General features: G+C 35.5%; 1 protein-coding gene across 3 annotated transcripts in view; it reads left to right on the plus strand.

Moving 5' to 3' along the window:
• Positions 1–22,401, plus strand: part of LOC111055763 (lachesin) — a 97,626-nt gene that overhangs the window by 32,905 nt on the left and 42,320 nt on the right. For 2 of the 3 annotated variants that reach the window (XM_039431823.1, XM_039431828.1), the window contains exon 2: positions 2,796–2,858. In XM_039431823.1, the coding sequence (XP_039287757.1) occupies positions 2,796–2,858 (63 nt within the window). Of the gene's footprint in view, positions 1–2,795; positions 2,859–11,242; positions 11,434–22,401 lie in introns of those variants that run through there. The other variant, XM_039431832.1, reaches the window with a different exon arrangement.

Raw genomic sequence — 22,401 nt, forward strand, 5'->3', positions numbered from 1 at the left:
AGTGAGATAATGTAAATTGTTGCCTCATTCTTGAACCATCATTGAGTTGGTAGAATAAGAGCTCTTATCCTGTCTCCTCCCACTCTCCTACAAGTAGATTCCCAGTATTTTATAAGAGAATACGGCGAAAAAGATGGAAATGAATTATGATATTAGAGAGTTCGACAGGATCAGCTAGCAACTTTTCACAGTAGCATTTCCGAAGTTTGAGCAAGCTCTAAACTCTCAGATAGGAAAAGTTGGTGGGCAGGTACCATCAAGAAAACACAAAAAACTCCTCTTATTACACAGATAAAGAGTTACAAGTCTACTCACAGCCGTTGCACCACAAGGAGCTTTACACATAGGAAACAAATTCAAAACTCCCTTGTACACAGACACACACCGACACAAACTTTTGTTCGGCAAAGATTGTCTCTTTGTGTGCCAGTGTTTGTTAAACACCACTTTGCAGTTTGGACAAAAGCCAACCTATTATTTTTTGGGGCAACTAAAGCGAGTAGGGTACCTAGCATCCCCTCTCCCCCGCCCACATCGTCTCGTCTCCCGACGCGCATGCATTTTTATTTTATATCTTCTTATTCCTCACTATTTCTTTCTTCTCTTCATCGTCCGCGTTTCTTTTTCAGGGCTCTTCTTGGAGCGAGCGTCCGTCTATCCCTCTTCTCGTTTGCAATAGCTATTCATGTATAGAAAGAGACTGCCAGAAAAGTGATCCAACTAACCCCTTTTCAAAAGCTTCCTTCCGGATTCCAGAGCAGGTGTCCCGAATACATTAGCGTGGTTCCCTTTCCAATATTCTATGAAATAAATTACACAGGATTTTCTTGCCCATCTTGTTCACCTTCAATTGACGTACATGGAAAAATATTATTCACTTACGGAAGTACCATCACTGTAATTGTTCTAGTACACATTATATATTTATGAAAATGTTTATTATCATTCATATATCTCTATCATCAAGCTCCCATAGAGAGCCAAATTGGGACTGTTCTCAAGAAATGGGGGACGGATAAACCGAGCTAATAAGACACAGCATAAAGTATTCAAACCAAATACATTTATGTATTTTGTGTTGAATTGAATAAAATTATTGATTGATTGAAACACTCTTGAAAAGATAAATTCAACACAAAAAACAGTATAATATTTTACAGTGGAGAAACATACTGCTCTAATTTCATAACCGTCTTGTGAAGAATCATTGTTAAAATCTATTTATCTGGTAGTTCACTAATCCGCAATGATCATGGTCCCGTCAAAACTGGATAAACAAGGTTTCACTGTACAGTATCAACAAACCCGCTAGAGAATTGAGAAATGCGACAGGAAATCTGATGAAATAATGAAAATTTTGTGAATTAGATTGTATAAGATATAGACATAGTATAGACATCAGTATAGAATTTTACATGAAAAGAATACTCCAAAATATGAAAGTAACGCTGCCTTTACACCAAAGTTATTAACAAAATCTCTAGTTTTCCGTCCTTATATAGATTCTGTTAGATTGAACGGAACTTTGACAAACACATATGCTCATCATGTGTATGATAAGTTAAGTTATGTCCAATCTAATAGAATCTATAAGGACGGAGAAATGAACATTTCGTTCATAACTTTGGTGTAAACGCGGCTTTAGGAAACTGTTTTCACACAAGAATTTGATTAAAATTTTTATGAAATGGTGAATCTGGAACCACCAGATGTGGTTCCAATAATTATAAGAGCAAGCATCAGATTGAAGCGACCTCAATAGGGCAAATGAATATTTCATACCACAATGAATAAATTATTCATTAAATACTTTTTATAACATAATCATCATTTTCTAAATATTTACATGATTGACCGAAAGTAACATTTTTCATACCAGAGCATCACAGCAAGAACTCGTAATTCTCATCAATGAGGAGTGAAGTTTGATAACAATTGCTGTGAAAGAACACAGTGGTAGCTGTTATGTGTGTTTTTGCAGGTTTTCAGCCACCGTTGCCATACTAGACCTAAGCAAGTCGGATCACGTCCACCACGTTAGAGTGGAGTTCTGCAGTTGCAGCAATCCAACATTGAATCGATACTTTATAAAATAACGACAACATGACTGTGTACGCTATTTGTTTCTGAAAATGTTCCAGATGTAAACCTTACAATAAGCTTGACCTGAGGATAGATTAAACTTATATTGGAGCGTAAAATTTCATTTGGTAAAATTGGTTTTGTGTCAGATCAAATTCGGAGACAGTGATGAATATTTCGATGTCCTGGAGGCTTGGCCGTTTTTACTCGCATAATTTCGATTTTACGAGAATCTAATGTTTGGAATTTACATTATCCAGCATTTTCCAGGCATTCTTCCATCATCAGCGGCTATATTTTTATTGGGGAGATAGGCAAGTTTCTTTCCATACAATACCACCTATCAACCCACATCAACTTTCTTTCTCTCATCAAATATGATCTACGCATAATATAATACTAGAGAGTCAACTATTCATCTGGTTATCAGAATAGAAAAGTATTAAACTATTAGCTTGTAATTTATCATGCACTATATTAGCAACGTTATAGTAGACATCTGTCTTTTAACATTGCTATATTAGATACCTGGCAGAGTTTTTTTTTGTGTGTAACCATCTCAAGATGAAATATTATTATTTTTTGACTCATAACGCTTGATATTCTAATTTTCAATGAGGAATGGGTTGTAACTTGGATCCCGATGATTATCATGACTGTTCTTTTGAAAAAATGTGGAAAAATAATTTCAATCAACTTCTTCTTTGTTCCAGATGGTGACACTCTCCGGCTCAAAAGTAGTGGAGTCAACTTTCTATTCGATGATTTCAACTTAGGTGAGAAAATCAAGTTATAATAGTGTAGCATGTTAATTGCAGATCACACTTAATCTAAAACTGCTTCTTCGTATGCTGTTTTCTCTTGTTCAGTTATTGCTATTCTTCAACAATTCATAAAATGGATTTTTACTTGGAAAAATAATATAAAATGAACGTATTATTAAAAAATTAATTCGATTCAATTTATGTAGACAAAATATTATTAGTTATACTCTATATGAGTTTCACTTTATGAGCTATACTCTATTCAATTATACTTATTTTTTAATTTTCTTACAATTAGGGAAACAAGATAATAGTGTCCTAATCGCTAAAAACCCTTCCACCAATAATCATACTGAAATTTGCGCCCCAACTTTGTATTCTATATTGAACATAAGAGAGTAAACTCTAATAATGAATTTGCATCCCAGCATACAGGATCTTATGAAATCACGTACAATGAAGTCGTATCACACTTGAGTGGAAATTCATATCTTCTTTGGAGCGTTACTCTAAAACTAATTTTCGCATTTTCCATAATCCCCCAGAGTTGAATATTGAAGCTTGACTAGATCCGCTCGGCAGTCCTCTTATCATAATCTACAACTTGATAATGCCTGAATCTGGAGTCTATCTTGAGCATATTCCGATGATGCAATCAAATAATCCTGGGCCAATTAAAAGGTAGAAGAGAAGTGAGCAGCAAAAGCAGCAGAAACTCCATTAGCAGCACTTTCCTCTTAGATCGAGAGGGAGATCTTTTCTTCTTTCCATTCAGTTTCCCAGTCTCCGATAATTCATCAATTCATAATTAAAAAATAATTTTCTTCTAATTGGTGCGCCGCGAAAGAGTTGGTTGGATTTGTGCCAATCTCTTTTCCAAATCCCTTACTCTCCGCACAATTGTCAAGTAAAGGCTTAGCTGCCGGCTATAAATATTGTAATTGAAAGAGCCTCAACTTTTCCCTATGGAGAATATTTTATTGTGTTCTATTTTCTTTTCCATTGGATTTTCAAAAACTCTGCATCACCACTAAGTTTTCAAATTATATTGAGCTAATAGTGAATTACTGTGTAAATCATCGAGCTTGAAATTATAAAATTTGTTAATTATTTTCCAATTTTTAATGCATTCTCAAGCAGAGAATGTGTGTGGGGGGAAAATGAGATGAGGCTACTGTGCATTATTTTCTGGTGTATTCCCAATTATAAAATTATGAAATTACGGCGTGTTAGGCTCTTGACTCAAATAGCTGGCGAAAACTCAGCTATGATGAAATGTTTCAGCTATGCATAGAAGCACAGATAAAATAAGTAATAAGTCCCAAGTACTCTCTGATAGAAGTGTCTTGATGCTTGGTAGGGGTAAATCGGTCCAAGAATCAAGTTATGAGTCCGTGATTCAGCTTTCTCTTCCATTATTAGTGTAAATAGTACAGGTTTCCAAATTCTGAAATTTGTAATAGTTCATTGATGTAATTGATAAATTTTAATGTTTATGTTGCCTTGTACACTGCGATATCAATTTCAATTTTGAGTTTAACCAATTACTAGAATTTCAGACGCACGAAAATTTCAACTTTTCTCAACAATTTCATTCACCAATATTACTATTCACATTGACCTTACGCTGAACGGAATCGAGACTCTTCACTCAAAAAGTAAACCTGACTTGTGATAATACACTTCAAATCAGTGTTCAGCGTTGAACGATTGCAAAAAATATAATAAATGGATCAACAGTATCGTAATCATCTATTAGTTTGGAAATTTCACAAGTCATTTTACTGTCTGTTTCCCTCATGTACGAGTGAGTATACCTCTGGTATTGGATGTTTGTTTCGCTTTTATACAATAAAGCCATAGTTGGTACTGATGCCAATGCACATCTGATCTACGGAGTGAAAGAGAGTGCAACAACCAAGAAGTCAGAGGAAGAAAAGAATGACATTTGCCATAAAATTGACGTCATCCCAGCTTCTTATCGACAAAAAGTATTGTTTTCTTTCCATCTTGAGATATTAATGCGCTGGAGCAAAGAGTGAGCCACCTTCCCCCTCTCACCGGTCATTTATGACGATAATAAAACGCTACAATTATTATTGACACTCTCCGGAACGTCGAAGAAGTGTTTGGACTGATGTCTACTGTTTTATGACCTGGCCATTGCTGCGCTCTCGATGCTTTCCCAATAAAAATGTTGTTTAGCCGCAGTATTGATCCCTCAAATATTCTGTCGTTTGCTTTCTAATCAAGAGAAAATCTTGGTGTTAATGTCGCTAGTGACATATGCAAAATAGAGACCTGATTGTTGAAGCTCTTGATAGGTGATCTTCAAAGAATCAAAAGAAACAGAAAATGAAAACGCCTTTAAGAGATCCAGCATTGATTTTTTTTACCATAACAAACTGAAGAAGGTTATGCCTATCCTCTTTCAATCCAAGGAAACAATATTATCATGTTCTGAGTACTCAATTAAAACTCTATTCAGATCAATCCATCTATATGATTATCAATTTTTGATACAATAAAATATTACTTGCCGAAAACTTCTATTCTAAATACAATCTTTATGAAAAAATATTTTTGATAAATGATTTTTCCACTTGAATTCTTGAAAAACTTCTCTTGTTGCTTGGCACGAGCGAATGATGGATCGTATTCAATTCATTTTTGGGCCGAGTTCATTAAATTGATTAAACTCTGAGGTTGATTCGAATCAGTGAGAATACAACGAAGAATCTATAATCATCAATTTAAAAGAATTATATCTAATTAGAGTAACTGTTTTTGTTTCTTGGTTGGAAGAGTCAGTCAACTAGAAATTCACATGCGAGGGAACGTACCAGATACACATTCCTAACAGTATAAGTGAAAACCTTGTAGTCGTATTGTTTTATTCATACCTCAAAGTTGATTAATCAATTATTCAAACGTCGAAAGGGTACGCCTATTCTTTCGACGATATCTCCCAATGCTCAGCTTCCTCCAGTCACAATCGTATTTGCGGCGACGAGATCAAATACCTCAAAAATCTCAGCCACCACTCTCACTCCTTCATTGACGAATCTTCAAGTGGAGCCTAATATCTTTTGTCTTGAGTGAAGGGCGGACGTAAACAGAGGTAAGCCGCCCAAAGCTGCCTACTATACTATTCACTCACATTCATCCAGTGCTCGTTCATTCATTCATTTATACTCGCAAAGACTGTTGTTGAGAGAGTGGTGAAGGCATTAGGGTGTTTGCTTTGCGGGATGAGCCGATGTTTTATTCATGTTAGATGCGCTCCTTAGCTTCGACCCCCTCCCCCTCCTCATCCTCACCCACCAAACCGACACCATCAACCACATACACAGACACCAGCATCCGCCGCAGACGAATTGTCTTCATCACGACTCATTGTCTCTCCCTTTTCGCGGCTGCCTCTAGACTTGTGCACACTCTGCAGCCGAAAGCTGGCTTTTACGACAATCATCGAGTAGAAGGTGCCTGCTTCAGATCTAGTACCATACTAAATATATTCGCACATCTTCAAAAGGTATCAAGCGCAGGTGTGATACGATCATGCGATACTGGTGAGTGAATGCGTATGAATAAATTATGTTTTAGATGTTCTCTTCCCCATTCAATACAGTATTCAACCTTCTTATAACAACTGAATAGAGAGAGAACTACTCCAAGATATTAAGATCTTCCTCTTTTCAAATTCTTCAATAGAAACGGGGAGACTAGTATGACACATGACGGACAACCGTTTCTGGCTTCTCGTGAATTGATTCAGTTACTTCTCCTCACTTGAGGTACGAACAGAACGTGTTAGTCGCGGCAATATAGATTTTAGATATATGTAGATGGTCGATAGCTAGCTGGAATCTACAAAATCGACCTGACCGTTCTCTTCGTACTCCAACTGTAGTCTGCATTCGCGAAATTGAGGGAGTTTATTAGAAAACTTGGAAAGTATTATTGGATCAGAAAAATCATGGAATGCTTTCCATTTGCAGGTATTATTTAATGATGAATTAAATTATAGTCGTTACAACGGCAATTTATGCTGAGAGCGGTGAGTGCTCAAAACGAAATAAAAGTTGCTCAAATCAGCTCAAAATGAGCTCAAAACGATGGCGTGTTAAGTTTTCGACTTCGAAAAGTGGAGAGCTGGCATCAAGTTGGCTCTTCAATTTTTGAGACGTCATATCTCGAAAACAGTGGGTGCTCAGAACGAAATAAAAGTTGCTCAATTCAGCTCAAAACGATAGCGTGTTTAGTTTTATGGTTTTGAAAAGTGGAGAGTTGGCATTGAGTTTGCTCTCCAATTTTTGAGACGTCTCGAAAACGGTGAGTGCTCAAAACGGATTAGGCTGCTCAAATTAGCTCAAAAGGAGCTCAAAACGAGAGTGTTCAGTTTTCGATTTTGAAAAGTGGAGAGCTGGCATTAAGTTGGCCCTCCATTTCTTTAGACGTCATATCTTGAAATCGATCGGTGCTCAGAACTAAATAAAAGTTGCTCAAATCAGCTCAAAACGATAGCGTTGTGAGATTTCAAAAATATTTTAGTGGAGAGCCAACTTAATGTTGATCGTTTCAACCTTTGATTAACTGCTGCCGTGACAATAGAGGAATCTGATCCTGTCAAGCTCTTGGTGTTACATTCTATCTCATCACCAAGCTTAATTAGAGCTCAAATGTCCTCCACCTAGAAAAATATGTGATTCTATCATTTTTCATTATTTTTCAACACATATACTTGTTACTATTCCAACCATTTCATTTTCATCCAACTCTTTATTGGATACATCATTTTCTAGTTGATATTATTCTACTTTCTTCTTTTAGCATCCCAAGAATCTAATTACTCACCCTTTGACGGGTGTGATACTAGTTTCAGACATCACCCAATGACAATCGTCCAATTTGTGGATAATGTCGTGATTTAGTGAACGAGAGCACGGCTGAATTTAATTTGAATTTTCTTAACTACTTGTAAATTGTATCATACTATAGAACTTATTACTAGTACCTTTCTCATTCTATTTCAGACACCACCGCTTTCGGGTATTAATCCCATTATCAGGTGTCTAATTAAATTATTATGTTGGAGTACAATACTTGGTTGTGTCATGTTTTAAATTTATTTCTATAGGGCTACTTGATTTCAATTATTTGCAATGGAAGCGTGAGTATCACCAATCACTAATTAGCTTCTACTGACGTTTGACAGGTTATGACTCAATATCAGGCACCATCTGATCAAATTTGCTTTTCTCAATCATTTTTAGATAAAATGCGGAACCTATCAAAGAGTTCTAGCTCATTTATCTCCATAATCCTTCACAAAACGCTACAATCTTCCTGGGAACTATACATCAAAAAACATTTTCTCATTTTGAAGCTAGTTCATAAAGTCAGTCATTGGATCAATATGAATATTCCATAAAAAACAGATCTACAGCTTGATAATAATTATATTTATTGGAAATCTATGATCAAACAAAAATCGATCAGAGGTCATTCCATCTTCGATGTCTAGATCGATAAAAAATGACATCATTTCTGCACGAGTTTGTGGCTTTGATTCAGAGCACATATATAACTGGGAAATCTCATTTCTCCATGAAGATAGCAATGTGATGCTCTTTGAAGAGAACACATCAAACCCCACCGAGTTGCAATAGGAATTTCTCCCTCATGTCCTTCAAAAACAGATTTGAAAGGTTTTTCTTGCCGGACGCACCAATGCTTCCCTGCGACAAAAAAGTACTTCTGATTAATCGAAAGAAAATAGAGTATTTCAAAAAGCAAGCAAACTTGGGGAATGGTAAAATCCTTCTCAATAATGTTTGAATATTCACGAATATTGATATTTAGACTAGCTCTAGTCTAAATAGTATCACATATATATAGTATCAGATATAGTATCACATATATATGAGAATTGGAAAACTGAAATTATTTTTTTGTGGATAATGCCCACAAGAGCTTTTAATCAGAGTTAACATACATCATTCAATACAAATATTTGAGATATTCCACATGTTGTAAGAATATGATAATAATTACAATAACAATCTTGATCATGAAAATGAAGGAAAACTACAATTGATGAATAAAGCTTTACTTTGATTCATGTTGATGCCAATAAGTGAGAAGTAATCTTCACATTTCTCAATGAGGAGACTCATGATTAATTATCATGGTAAATCATATTCAATTGATATTTTTGTGTTGAACTCAGTTCAATCATTGTTCTTGAACTTTATTTTCGATAATATTCTTTGTCAATATGAATTAATTTTCATACATATTTTTTGCTTGAGGTTTCATTACTGGCAGCACGGAGTAGAGAACACTAAACACTGGTTTCCTTCTTCCGTGCTAGTACTAGCACGGAAGTCCTAGCACATTGTAGTAGGCTACATTAGTTTCAGGCGCAGTTAGGCAACCCGCTCATCAAATCTTTATATGATCTTTAAACATGTACCCACTATGCTTTTGTAGTTAATCCAGGCGCTGGCTTACATTGAGCATACATGAGAGAGGCAGAGAATTTGACTTCGGATTATTGTTAGGGGGTCTTTAGTGTATATGAAACTCGATGTCGTCAAGTCCCAGGGTGGTCGACAGCTTGGGGGGAGGGGGTAGGTTGTAAAAAACGCTCGCTTATAAAATCGCCTGTCCTGCAGTACTATTCATAGTACAGCTTTTAATTTTTCTCAATATTATGTACACATAGCTGGCTTTCAATGTGGTCCTCTACATTTTTGCGATAAACCGCATAGTTTATCCGTAAAAAATAAAATATCTCGAAAAATGTATTTTTTTTATTATGGACTTTTTTTATTTCTCGAATATTCAAGTAATTAGCTGACAATTATTAATGCTTGAGAGTTGAAAAATCGTTTTCAGCGACCGAAAATACATAAGATAGCGTTCCTGAAATACATAATTTGAATGCATAGACTAGTAGGAGCGATGGGATAGACAAGCATTAATCATGGGGGAGGACCGCGCCTCAGCGTAACAGTGCTACTTATCCCCCTCCCACTGCCGCATCTATGATCGTAACCCCCAAACTATATATATCATTGGATTCAGGAAGAAACGGCCTACAACGTTTATTGGGAGCCTTTTCCTCTAAGTCAGCTAATTACTTGAATATTCGAGAAATAACAAAAAGTCCATAATAAAAAAATACATTTTTCGAGATATTTTATTTTTTTACGGATAATCTATGCGGTTTATCGCAAAAATGTAGAGGACCACATTGAAAGCCAGTTATGTGTACATAATATTGAGAGAAAATTAAAAGCTGTACTATAAATAGTAACTGCAGGACAGGCGATTTTATAAGCGCGCGTTTTTTACAACTTACCCCCCTCCCCCCAAGCTGTCGACCACCCTGAGACGTGACGAAATCGAGTTTCATATACACTAAAGACCCCCTAACAATAATCCGGAGTCAAATTCTCTGCCTCTCTCATGTATGCTCAATGTAAGCCAGCGCCTGGACTAAGTGGACTTTAATTTTTCTTTTTTCTATTATAAATTGCAAAGGAAACTATTGGAAACAAAGGGAACTACTAAAAACAAAGTATGAAGTTGAACAAATAATATTGAACAAATCAACAAATTGTTTTGAGTGAGAAAATTCTAAACTTCTTAATTTTATTCATTTCTCATAGCTTTATTGAAATCATAAATCATTTTTCCAAGACAGTCAGTCAAGAATGAACCTTGTTTTGATTGAAATTGATCGCCTCCTGTCTACTTATTTGGAATAATAGTGATCAGTCATGATCGTCATATTGATCATTGAGTCCCCTGTATAAGTTGATGATTTTGTCCAATCAATCGAAAAATAAACACTTAAATCGAGTTTTCTCCAACTTATTTCATTGAATTTTTCTTGTGTTTGATTAATCATCCTTCTCCCTCCTGCTTTACTACCTTAATCTCTCCATTTAGTTCAATTGAAGGTGGGAAAAGTTGAGCAGAAAATAACTCAATGAAATTATTGTTGTGATCTCAGCTTCCTTGTTTATCAGCTTCGCTGCCCATACATCATTCTTCTATTATAGCCGACCCCTCCATTTCGTGTAGAAAATTCGTAACATAAAGTGTAACATACAGACGCCTTTCAGGTGATTGTTTTGCTCACCGAATTCAGTTTCGCACTTTCTCTTCTAAATCTCGTTATCTATTTTCACTTGCGACGGGAATCGTCTTTCTTGAGGAAAGAAAAGAGAAAGAAAGTGTAAATGGAAGATGGCGGGGAACGAGAGACGATAGCAATCCATTTTGCAGCAACTAAAGTGATTACAAGTGATATCATAACGTCCGGCTGTCACGCAAGCCATTACAGTATGAGCTCGTCACACACAGCCAACTCTTTTCTGCTAGCAGTTCACCGTAATGCGATTATTTAGACTGTTTCAAAGAAGATTGAAGCTGATCGCTGTTCTAGAACACTTGAGAGATACATAACAATATCGTTTTGAACGTTATGAGTGTCCTGAAAGACGTCCTACTCATAGACTTTTTATCAAAAGACAGAATTGAAGACTTCTTGTTTTTCAAGTAGAGCTTTGTTGTAAGTACAGTGGAGGTGATCTTCATGTTTTTTTTTTCATTTTATTTTATTTATTTATTCATTGTACAAAACACTATAATCATGATAGTTATCACTATGATAGTTATTGGAGGAAAAACTAGACTGAGCCTGTACTATTTCTCTCCAAAAATTTTGATAGAATGTTAATGTTATACAAAGTTCAAGTTTATGAAATCACACACTGCCTCGTTACTTTTGTGAATCAATTCGATTTCATTATTAATTCAGAGACTATACTTGGGATACAAAATGATGAAAAACTGAATGGAGATATCAGGTGGCTTTCCACTAAGATGATGGAGAATGATGTTGTGTGAAACTGACCACAATCTAGGAGAGTTTTTACGAATCTGAATATTTATATTTTGAAAGATTTAGATGAAGAATTGTCGTACTAATAGTTTTCAAATCATCTTCAATAATTTTGCAATAAAAATATTTCAAGACAAATTCATATCGATTACTTCAGAAACAAGCTCTTAAAATGATTTGAAAAATCCAAATTAATTGTGGTAGAAGTATCTATGGTCTCGAAAGATAACAATAGCTTAAAACAACGCTTTTTAATTGCTAATGAAAATCTTCAGCTGGATTCCCACATCTACCAGTATCAGTGAGAGAGACCGGCACATTGGAAATATAATCTCCATGATCTCTGATTCAGATATTCCCACTCAGCATGGTCGAGCGAGTATGTATTGTCCCATTTGAACTTATAGGAATGAAACTCTCACTTTACCGGTCACTTCCACTGACACTGATGTGTGGGAATCCAGCTTAATCCGGTGCCAATTTTATTCTCTTCCTATTTGAGTTAACATTCGCTGAAGAAAGAGATAAAGTAGGTAGTGTAAAATTGGTTTATCGCGTGAGTCATTGAGGCAGCTATAAAGTGGTGCGATTCTAGTAAACCGTAACAAACGATGTTTCTTTTAAAACAAGGAAAGCCACTTGAATACTTGAGTAGACGCTTCAAGCACTCAAGTATTTAATAAGTTTTTGAAAATGAAGTTTGGAATGGAAAAGGATTAGCTTGAGAGCTTACGCTTTCTTGAGTTGAGTGCTACAAGTCTTTCTTTTATCATTTTCCTACGGTAATTCCGTATCTGAATATTTATTGATAATAAATTGTTCAAAATATTCTATTTAAATCATAAATTCACACTGTATTAAATTTAGACAATCTGAAATGTATTCCTATAATTAATTATAACTTACGGCATATAAACAGGAACCAGAAATTCGTGAAAAGATTACAAATTAACATAAAACCTGTTTAATACATCTTGCCTTACATTAGTATGAACTTCAATACAATGTTATTCGATGAGATAGTACGATTGATATATAGTAATTTTTGTTTGAGAAGTTTTATTACTATTCTACTCTCAACGTTAGAGAGTTAGGAAGTAGACTGTATCAACTTACTGTATATATATATTCACTGTTTTAAGCTGAACAAGCTAAAAATCTATGAAAATTAAAATAAACCAATATTGTGAAAAATAAATAATATAAACTTCAATACAATGTTATTCGATGAGATAGTTCGATTGGTATATGGTAATTTTTGTTTTTTAAAAAGTTTTATTGGTGATACATTTTATTATTATTCGTCTCTTAACGTTAGGAAGTAGACGTCTTATATTATATACTTAGCCTGTATCAACTTCCTGTAAATACTCACTGTATCAAGCTGAAAAAGCCAAAAATAATTAAAATTAGTATTCTCAATCAATATCAATGACCTCAGTACATTTTTGTTAAAGAAGTAGAACGCTTTTTATTTTGTTTTTAAATTTCTGCTCTATGTGTTTTGAATCCTAATAATAATATTATTATTATTATTGGTTTGATAAATATGATTATTGACCGTTATATTAATATTATTGAATATTCATTATAAACCATCATATCACGTTCATCATAAAAGATCATTGATCAATAATCCCCATCAATCTTCCCCAATAATAATATTGATGTGCAAAATTGTTATTCCATCAAAATTGAATTACTAGCTCATTATTGAACTAATTATCAGAAATCGATTGAGCCAATATCCATGATGGAGACTTATTCTGTTTCCAAATCCATGCAAAAAGAGCTCACCATTATTCGAGTAGAGAATGAGAGAAATGGAATCACCTCACCCCCGTCGCACATGCAAAACAACTGTTACTCTTTCCAATTGTCTTCACTCCCTCTCTTGAATCATGACAGAGCTCAGCTTGTTTCCTTTCCCAGTACATACGCACACACTCTCTCACACCCCCTCTCAAAATGGAAACTGATTCGTTTCGTTTATTTTGGAGCCGTCACAGAACGCATGTAGCGCCGTCTCCCCTCACAAACCAACCTGTTACAGTTACAATCCCCGACTCAGTCGCTATGGGGATTTTAAAGATCGAGTTTTGTTGAATTGATTCAGAAATAATCTGTCGCTACACAAAGACTTCCCCCTACTGCTATCAATCTACGCAACATGCCTTTTCCATGCTTCAATTTTCGAGGAATCAGGATTTATGTAATAAGTTCCAGCGATGATTGAGAAAAAACGAAGAGAACTAAAACAAAGTTGTCACAGGGAGTATTCGCCGTCACTGGGGATATGCAATTAGCTTTGCTCTTTCGAGAAAGTTCTTTATGTCTGTATTTTTTCGAAGCTCCACCTTCACACCAATTCCCATGCGTAGAAATGCTATTGGATTCCATCAAGCTTTAATGGAAATTCTCCGATTCTTACTTCTGTCTCCATTTCATACACTAATCCAAATAATATGATATTTCGCCAACGTGTAACTATCCAGTTTTGAAACTTTTCATCAATGCTTTCTAATGGAAACTAAGAAGTTTTCCATGAATCTAATACTTTTCTAAGGGTAACCGAAATTAGATTGTATCTGTGCTCATGTAAACTGCATCACCTTCAGTATAATACACAGTAGGTTTGGAGGAATTGCAAGCACTACTATCTTATTCATTGTATAGAGAGGAGGAATGTTATTGAATGAGCTGAGCTTATTCCAGTTTAGAGATGATTGATTACTCTCCATGTTTTACTCTAACTGACAAAAGCTGGAACTTGGACCAATCGACTCCAAATCTTGAAGATTTATTTTTGGATCCATTCTTCAGATAAAGTTCGTTGGCAAACCCAATTGAATCACTCCCACGTCCGTTTCGAAGACGCAACATTATGTAATTGAAAGTTCATAGGAACGTGTATTCATTCACCAAGAGATTGATAAGATATTTGAATAATGTTTAGAATATTCGAATTCAATGATACAGCTATTGAATGAATCAATAGCAATCATCAGGATTAGAAATCGATAGATGTGTGCTGTGATTCCTCATTGAAAAATTGAAGCAATGATCAGAAAACCTTGGAGAGAAATGAATTGTGGAGCCGATCATCTTTGGATGTAGACTGTATTATTATGCTTAAATATGGTATAACATTCTTAAATGGTAAATTTCCTTGAGTTTTGGAGTGGGAATTGAATCCATGATACATTATTCATTATTTATTCAATCCCAGAATGTAACTTTCTATCAATAGAGTTATACTCCAATGAGTTCAACTCACTTCGTGTTGGAATGAAGAGGAAACGATGTTCACGAGGAAACGAAATCAGTAATTTCGCGTAGGGAGTAGTATATATAACCTACAAGACCATGATACTTATTGACATTTTGTATTCGCATCTTATCCGTAGCAAATGCAATGAACCGAAGCGGGTTACTTGTTGGTTCAAAGCGGAGTCCGCACTGTTCAATGAAATCAACGATTTGGTGAACATGGATGCAATACCATGAGAATCCATTCATCAACATTTTGTATTCGAATGTTATCTGTTCAAAATCCTGTGTTCAATCTGTTGCTGCTTTATTTGATCAACAAACGCGACTCAGAATGTGTAGTCTGTACTCTCGGATTGGAATTCAATTTGATGGGGAGGCCGTTGGACACGGCCAAGCCGTATTTCTTGCAATAACCTACATCGAGGCAGTGGAGGGTCTATCTCTGCCCTCCGAAAGGTGATAGCCGGAACGTGACCATCTCACTCGTCTCAGGCACCATCTGCACTCCTTATATATGGCGCAATATTTTAGCAAAGATAATTTTTAGTATTGAGAGCGCGTGGGTAAGATATCTCGCAGTTCCCCTGCTTCACAGAATCGAATCAATCACTAGACAATGTGAAAGCCGCTATTCAATATCGGAACTCCTCTCTGGTATGACTCTTCCTTGCATACTGAGCTTCAACTTCACACGTTTTTCATCCACTATAGTCCAATCCCCGTTTCTCTCTGATAACTGGAGATAAAACTCGCTACATTTTAAATCTGATCTATAGGAAAAAATAATAGCATTATTTCCAACAAGTAGTTTCATAATTATGGTTATTCGATCTCTGCAGAAGCATGGGGAGTCAGTGATAACATTATGAATGATTGATTTCATGAATAATGATGTAGAATATTCAACAATTGAGTGTTGAGGACCGATACTCAAATTCTAATATTGACAAAATCATAACTCCATGTACAGCTAAGTGATTCTTCTTCAATCAGCTCAGCATGCTAATCAAATCTTATCATTCTAACATTGTGTTATCACCAAAACTTGAATGCTTTCACAGGCTAAACAGAAAACAACTAATATTATTCACCTTCTCAAAATGTTGTACTGTTCAACAAATATCCACTCATCTCTCGTATAAATAACTAATCATTGAATTTAAGATCATTCCTATGTAATCTTCAATTATCACCCCTTGCTAAAATCAAATTTCCCCTTATTGGAACCGGAAAATTTATAGTGAAATTCCAATAGGGGTTGGCTGTACATAAATCACAAAATGAAGTTATCCATGGATTGTGAACAGGATAAATACCAAATTCATGAACCTATCTGGTAGGTTAGCTTGCATTCCGATATGGTGTTCAATCCTATGGCGGGAATCAAATCATATTCACTGTAATGCCACGAGAAATTCTCCAATTTGAATTAGAATATTATTGAATGTGGATTATTTCAATAGCTGATCAACGACAGTTGCCATTTCATTTCGAATGTGGTTTTCACGAATTTTGCAAATTCATTCTATTCTGACAAATTCACAACTCACTGATTTAAAGGATTCATACTGTACAAAGTATTTACGAACAAATTGTCCAGCTTCATGGCCTGCAATACAATAAGTTTATACAACGCTCTGTTAATATTCGTTCTGGTTTTATTAATCAAGAAGTGAATATCATTTGCGATAATGTGCATTCAATTCACCACAATAATTTATCTGAAAAGTTATCACAAACCATGCATTGTACATTTGTTTTGATGTGAGTATTCAAACATGAATTATTTATAATAAATAAAATTCTACTATTCTGCTCCTAAGCTGTTCATTGGATTTCAATATGTTTTGAAATAATAATCTATCATTGAGAATTCTATCATTTCCAAACTATGAATGAAACGTATACAGTAATCTATATAATAAGAGAGAGTAGGGTTGTGTTTGTTCGTGTGTTCGTTTTTTTGCATCAAAACATGTCAACTTGTGGATTGCATACCGGAAAAACGGGAATGATTTAGATCTCCAAATTTTGAACATAGATTCTAAAAATATCAATCTCGTGCACCTGGAAGCCCAAATTTCAATTTTCCTTCTAGATTTTTCAGAATTAGTGTTCAAACTTCATTAATCTATACTTCTAAAATTCTTATCTCACTGACTCACTGATCACGATTTCTGGAAAACTACTGGATGGATTTCAACAAACTTGGAATATAGCTTCCTTAAACGTCCTAGGAGCTCACTAAGAGATTTTTAACGATATTTCAACTCTGAGGGTGGTTTTTAAGGGTTTAAAGTTCGTCTTTTAGCATGTACAGTATATTCTTCTACTCTCAATCTCCTTATTATAATAGAAATGTCCATATAATATGTTATTATAGATCTATAATCTAGAGAGAGTACCTCTTCGAAACAGTTCTTAACTGGCAACTTAATTAATAATTTTGACTGGTTGGCATTAAGTTGAGATGACTCCAATTATTGGTTGGCACCAAGTAGAAGAACGAATCAAAATGCATTTATCGAGAACAAATTGGGCACTGCTGCTTCAATCGCAGCTATTCCTGGGAGATAGTTTTTATTTTACGTGAAACAAACTTTTATGACGGGAGTTGCTTCTATCAAGTGATCCTATTCTATCAAGACTAATTTAATTTTGTTTGTATATCCGATCGCGATAACTGCTTAAACAATTTTGATGAAATTATAATAATTCAGTATGATATATGGAGGGTATTTTCAAAACTTCAGAAGTGTCCGTTGTGGAATCTGTTTGCATCTGTTTAGAGGTTTTGTTTACCCACATCACAGACTAAGCCTGCTGGAGAGTGGCCCGTTTTATATGGGAATGAAAATATTTAATTCAATCCCATCTCACATAAGAGAAATTGATGGCTCGAAGGAGTTCAAAAAAACACTCAGGGAATTCCTTATTGTATTGTGTCCGTACAGGTTAGCAGACTTCCTTGTTGAATAGTGTTCGATTGATGAATGTTATGTGGGATCTGTTGTGTTGAAATGGGAGGGATGGTAGATATTAGATTAAACTTTGACGTGTCATATACTGCGGGATCGTTGCTCCCTTAATGCAGTTCAGTAGTTGTGACGAACAAGAAAAGTAAAGTAAAGTAAAGAATGAGGAAATTCGGCCAAAATTTAACTTGGCGGAAGAAAGAAAGGGGTCATTCATTAAAATGGCCAAATAGCTGTTGTTCCTTTTCCCAATATTCTACAAAATTCGCTGCAATTGGACTACTATTCTACAGAGCACTTCCAACACATCAATGATTAATCGAATGATTTGACTCAATAGTTTTCAAGTTGTGGCCTAATCTCAAAAACGATTATAACAATGTTGTTAGAATTTAGATAATAAATGGTTCACAAAAATAATCTTATCTTCTAATTCCCGAAGCGAAGCACGGGTGCCCTGCAAATAGATAATAATATCTTAATTGGCTTATTTATAATAGGCTTATTCCATATAACTGGATCACGTAGAAAATTACATTCGAGTAGAGGAGCTGAATTTTATATTAGAACTGAAAATATGATATGAATTTATATAACACAATACTCATAACTAGGAAAATCCATAGAATTTTATTCTTGGCACAGAATACATCATGTATACGAAAACCGTGAAAGAGATTTTCAAAGCTGATGTGGCCGGGTAAATGAAAACGAACATAAAATAAGACAACCTGGATATGAGTTTCATATTCTATTGTTATTAGATTCAATCAGTTTTGGAAGAAATGATGTATACACAAGAGATTATGAGAATAAAACGTAGCATAAGCATAATTATGGCATATGCTTCGTCTATTATTAATAGTTAGGTGACTTTACCTCGAGGATTCTAGTCATTAACATCCATCAGTCCTAAACAAGACAATTGTTTTCTACTGAGTAGTTGATAATGGAGTGAAATATGCTTTCGATTTATGCTGTTGATTTTTTCTGGGTATTCACAAGGAACTATAAAAAGAATACAGTGAATGTTATCATCCACTCTTGGCAAGGAACGAACCAATTTGTCACAAAAAAAAGAATCATGAAAAAGACAGCCGTTTAGCTGGAGGCTCAATTAGACTTAGTGCTCTCAAGTGGTTGGATGGTTACAGCAGAATGTTAATTTGCACAGACCTGGCTGGAGGGCTTGCAGTGCATTGCTGAGTGCTCATGTTGGGCCAAATAAAGAAAATGCTCGAAGAATGAGATGATGGTAGAGTTAGCACTTAATGAATGTGAGAATTATCGGAATGAGATTACGGAATGGGGCTGTGATCCCTAGAGTTGACTCTTGGAGAGAGAGAGAGAGAGAGAGAGAGAGAGAGAGAGAGAGAGAGAGAGTGAGTGAGAGAGGATGTTGGATTGGCGAAGGGTACGAGAGAGACAGAGAGTGTGAGAGAGCAACTGGATTGGGAAAGGAGCGCTACTACAGATCAGTATGCGCAAGGCGAAAGCCGCGATAGACAACGCGACTGAAATTGTTAATTTCCTAAGAAGAGTGAGAGAAAAGGGATGAAGAGGGTGTGAAATGTTGTCACAAGGGACAAGAGAGAGACGGGGATGAGGAGGGGTGAAGTTGAGTGACGATTCCCACACCCTGGTGCGGCTGGGGGAGGCTCTATTAGCTCCTTAGATTGAGCATGAAACATTATGACAGCTCGTTGAACAGCTTGTCAACACCTTTTTCACAGTATGATAATGCTTCGTACCAAAACAGCTTGTTTTCCTCAAACTCTATAATGATTTTGAAACGTGTTCCTTCTCATGTAGATAGTGAGACAGATGACTAATAGATACGTGAGTTCATGTGGAGTAAGACGTTGATATTGATCACTGTAGTTTTAAGTTGTTATTAGAGCCGAGGATGGGACTTCATCTAAAACTAATTGGATTTGAAGATTGGATAACATTAAAGAAGAAACATTTCAGTTTCAGAAAAATAATGAGAATATTTTTGAATAATTTGCAGGCTACCAAATTATCTATTATGAATGGGCTGCTTAAATTCTACAAGATAATATACATATTCCATATTCTACAAGATTATTGCATGAAATTTTATAGAGTGGAGGAAACAAACATAACTTATAAGTAGTAACTTTGAGTAGTTGAGTCTTCCTGGATTCGAACTCAACTTAAGTAAAGTATTTTGAAAGTGAATGTTTCATATTCTACAAGATTATTGAACAAAATTCCATGGAATGGAGGAAACATAACCTACTTCCTGGAGTAGTTGATAAATTAATAATTCCTTAACTAACTGGACTGATTCGAACTCAATTTGAGTTAGGTATTATTATTCTTAGCTGATTCAACATTTGATTATGTATCAGCAGAGATATGGGAATTACTAACTCCTCTCTGGTATCAGCATAGAGGATAAGAGAATAAAAATGGGAAATAACATTTAAAAGAATAAACATGAAAAATTAGAGAATAAATTTATTTAATTTGGTATTACAGAGAGATGTACAGTAAAATATCTGATATAATATTTCATGGACAGAAAGTCACCAACATGCATGTTGTTTGATACTGCCTTGAAAAAAGTTAATCGGGGGAAGACATTAGAAATATAACGGAGAACCCTGAAGCAAAATCTAAGAAAGACGTTGACAGAATAAACGAATCCGAATAATGGAGGAAGCGACAAATCTCGGTTAGACTAGCAATCAATCGAGTGAACAGTTTGGCCGTGAGCTCACTACATCCAACCAACCACCGACCCAAGTCTTCATTAGGAAACGCTCTGTCAATCTCTTTTCCTCCTCTCGCACCAGCCTTCTGTCCACGAAAAGACAATCGCGAAAGAAAGTGAACCGCTCTCTTTTGTGAAGAGGAAGGGAGACAGAGAGAGTTGAACGACAGATGTATAAAGCGACGGGAGCTCGTTTAATACGCCAATGGGCTTGAATTCTGTCTGCCAGGTCTCTAAATCCGTGGAAACTCTGCTCAACTCGTGCTGTCTTGCTGACTTTTCTCTGCTATAAAGACTTCTCACTTCCTCCCCCAACTCTGTTATACTCTCTCTCTCTCTCTCATTCTATCTCTCATGGTCCATCTTTCTCTCTCTCTGAGAGTGACTACTGTCAGTGGTGTCTCTGTGACGAGCTGAGCGTTCTTTCGGCCGCCTGTTATGAGCTAGGAACGTGTCCGGCATTCAGACAGCTTATGCGCTTCATTACCCAAATACACGCATTTACACTAAGGCCGCCATTTCGTGCGTACATCACCTTTTCAACGCGCTCTTTACACCACTCACCGTGTGTATCCTCACTCATTTCCCTGACCCTCTAACGCTTGTCCAAGGCTAGGTTGACAGCACTGAGATCTTTGAAGTGCTGAAGATGAGACATGGTCTCGTTTCATCTTCAGCACTTCAACAAGTGATTGGGCAAAGCCAATGTTATCCTTGAGAGTAATAATAATAAATTATCAATTTATTGGTATTATGAGCTCTCCCTTTACTTTTCTTCGATATTTATGTTTTTCAACTCAAGTATATAGTATTGAGTTCTGAATTGATGTCACCACTTGCATCATCATCAGTGAAAAACTTCAATGTGAGCTGTTTTTTCACATACTTTGTAATATAAAATAGGTAAAAGTACAAATTGATGACAATGGGGTGTTGTTATGGATTTACAAGAAAGAGTTGACTTGTTAGTTTCACATAAGATTTTGATCTTTCTTAATGAGAAATTGCAAAGAGTCAGACGATTGAATGTGTTATAATTATCACATACTCTCAAAATTATCGCCGTACTCAACACTTCCAGAGAAAAAACGATTAATTCCATACATTACATAATATATTTCCTGATAAAAACTCAAGGTATTTTCAAATTCGATTAACATACTAGATTGTTCTTAATTATTGACCGAACGTAGTGGGGTCTATGTTTTAGCTTTACGCGTTGATAGAATTAGATGAGATTTGGCAGGAATATTCCTTTTTCAACTGCGCGTCGATGTATTTACAAGATTTTTTGAAATTTTGCATTTTAAGGATAATATGGAGAGAAAAGGAATTCTTCCATACTCTAATATTATTATATAAATATCGGGGCACCGAGCTTCGCTCGTTATTTATTTATTGATAAACAGAACTCAATTCTTTAAAATGATTGGAGAAGGACTAACAGGCACAGCCCAAAACTGTTCCTTCCCCGAATTTTGATCTATACACTATAAATATTCCAAAAAGTAGGTTATGTTCCATACGCTTGAATTCAGGTCAAATTTTCAGTCCAAATATTTGAAAACATAAAAGTTCTAATTTAGATTGTTTACAAACCAAATTGAATAACAAAATAACACTCACTTATTACTTAGAACTGTAAAA

The sequence above is a fragment of the Nilaparvata lugens genome, chromosome 1 (genome assembly GCF_014356525.2).
Source record: "Nilaparvata lugens isolate BPH chromosome 1, ASM1435652v1, whole genome shotgun sequence".
NCBI classification, from domain to species: Eukaryota; Metazoa; Arthropoda; class Insecta; order Hemiptera; family Delphacidae; genus Nilaparvata; species Nilaparvata lugens.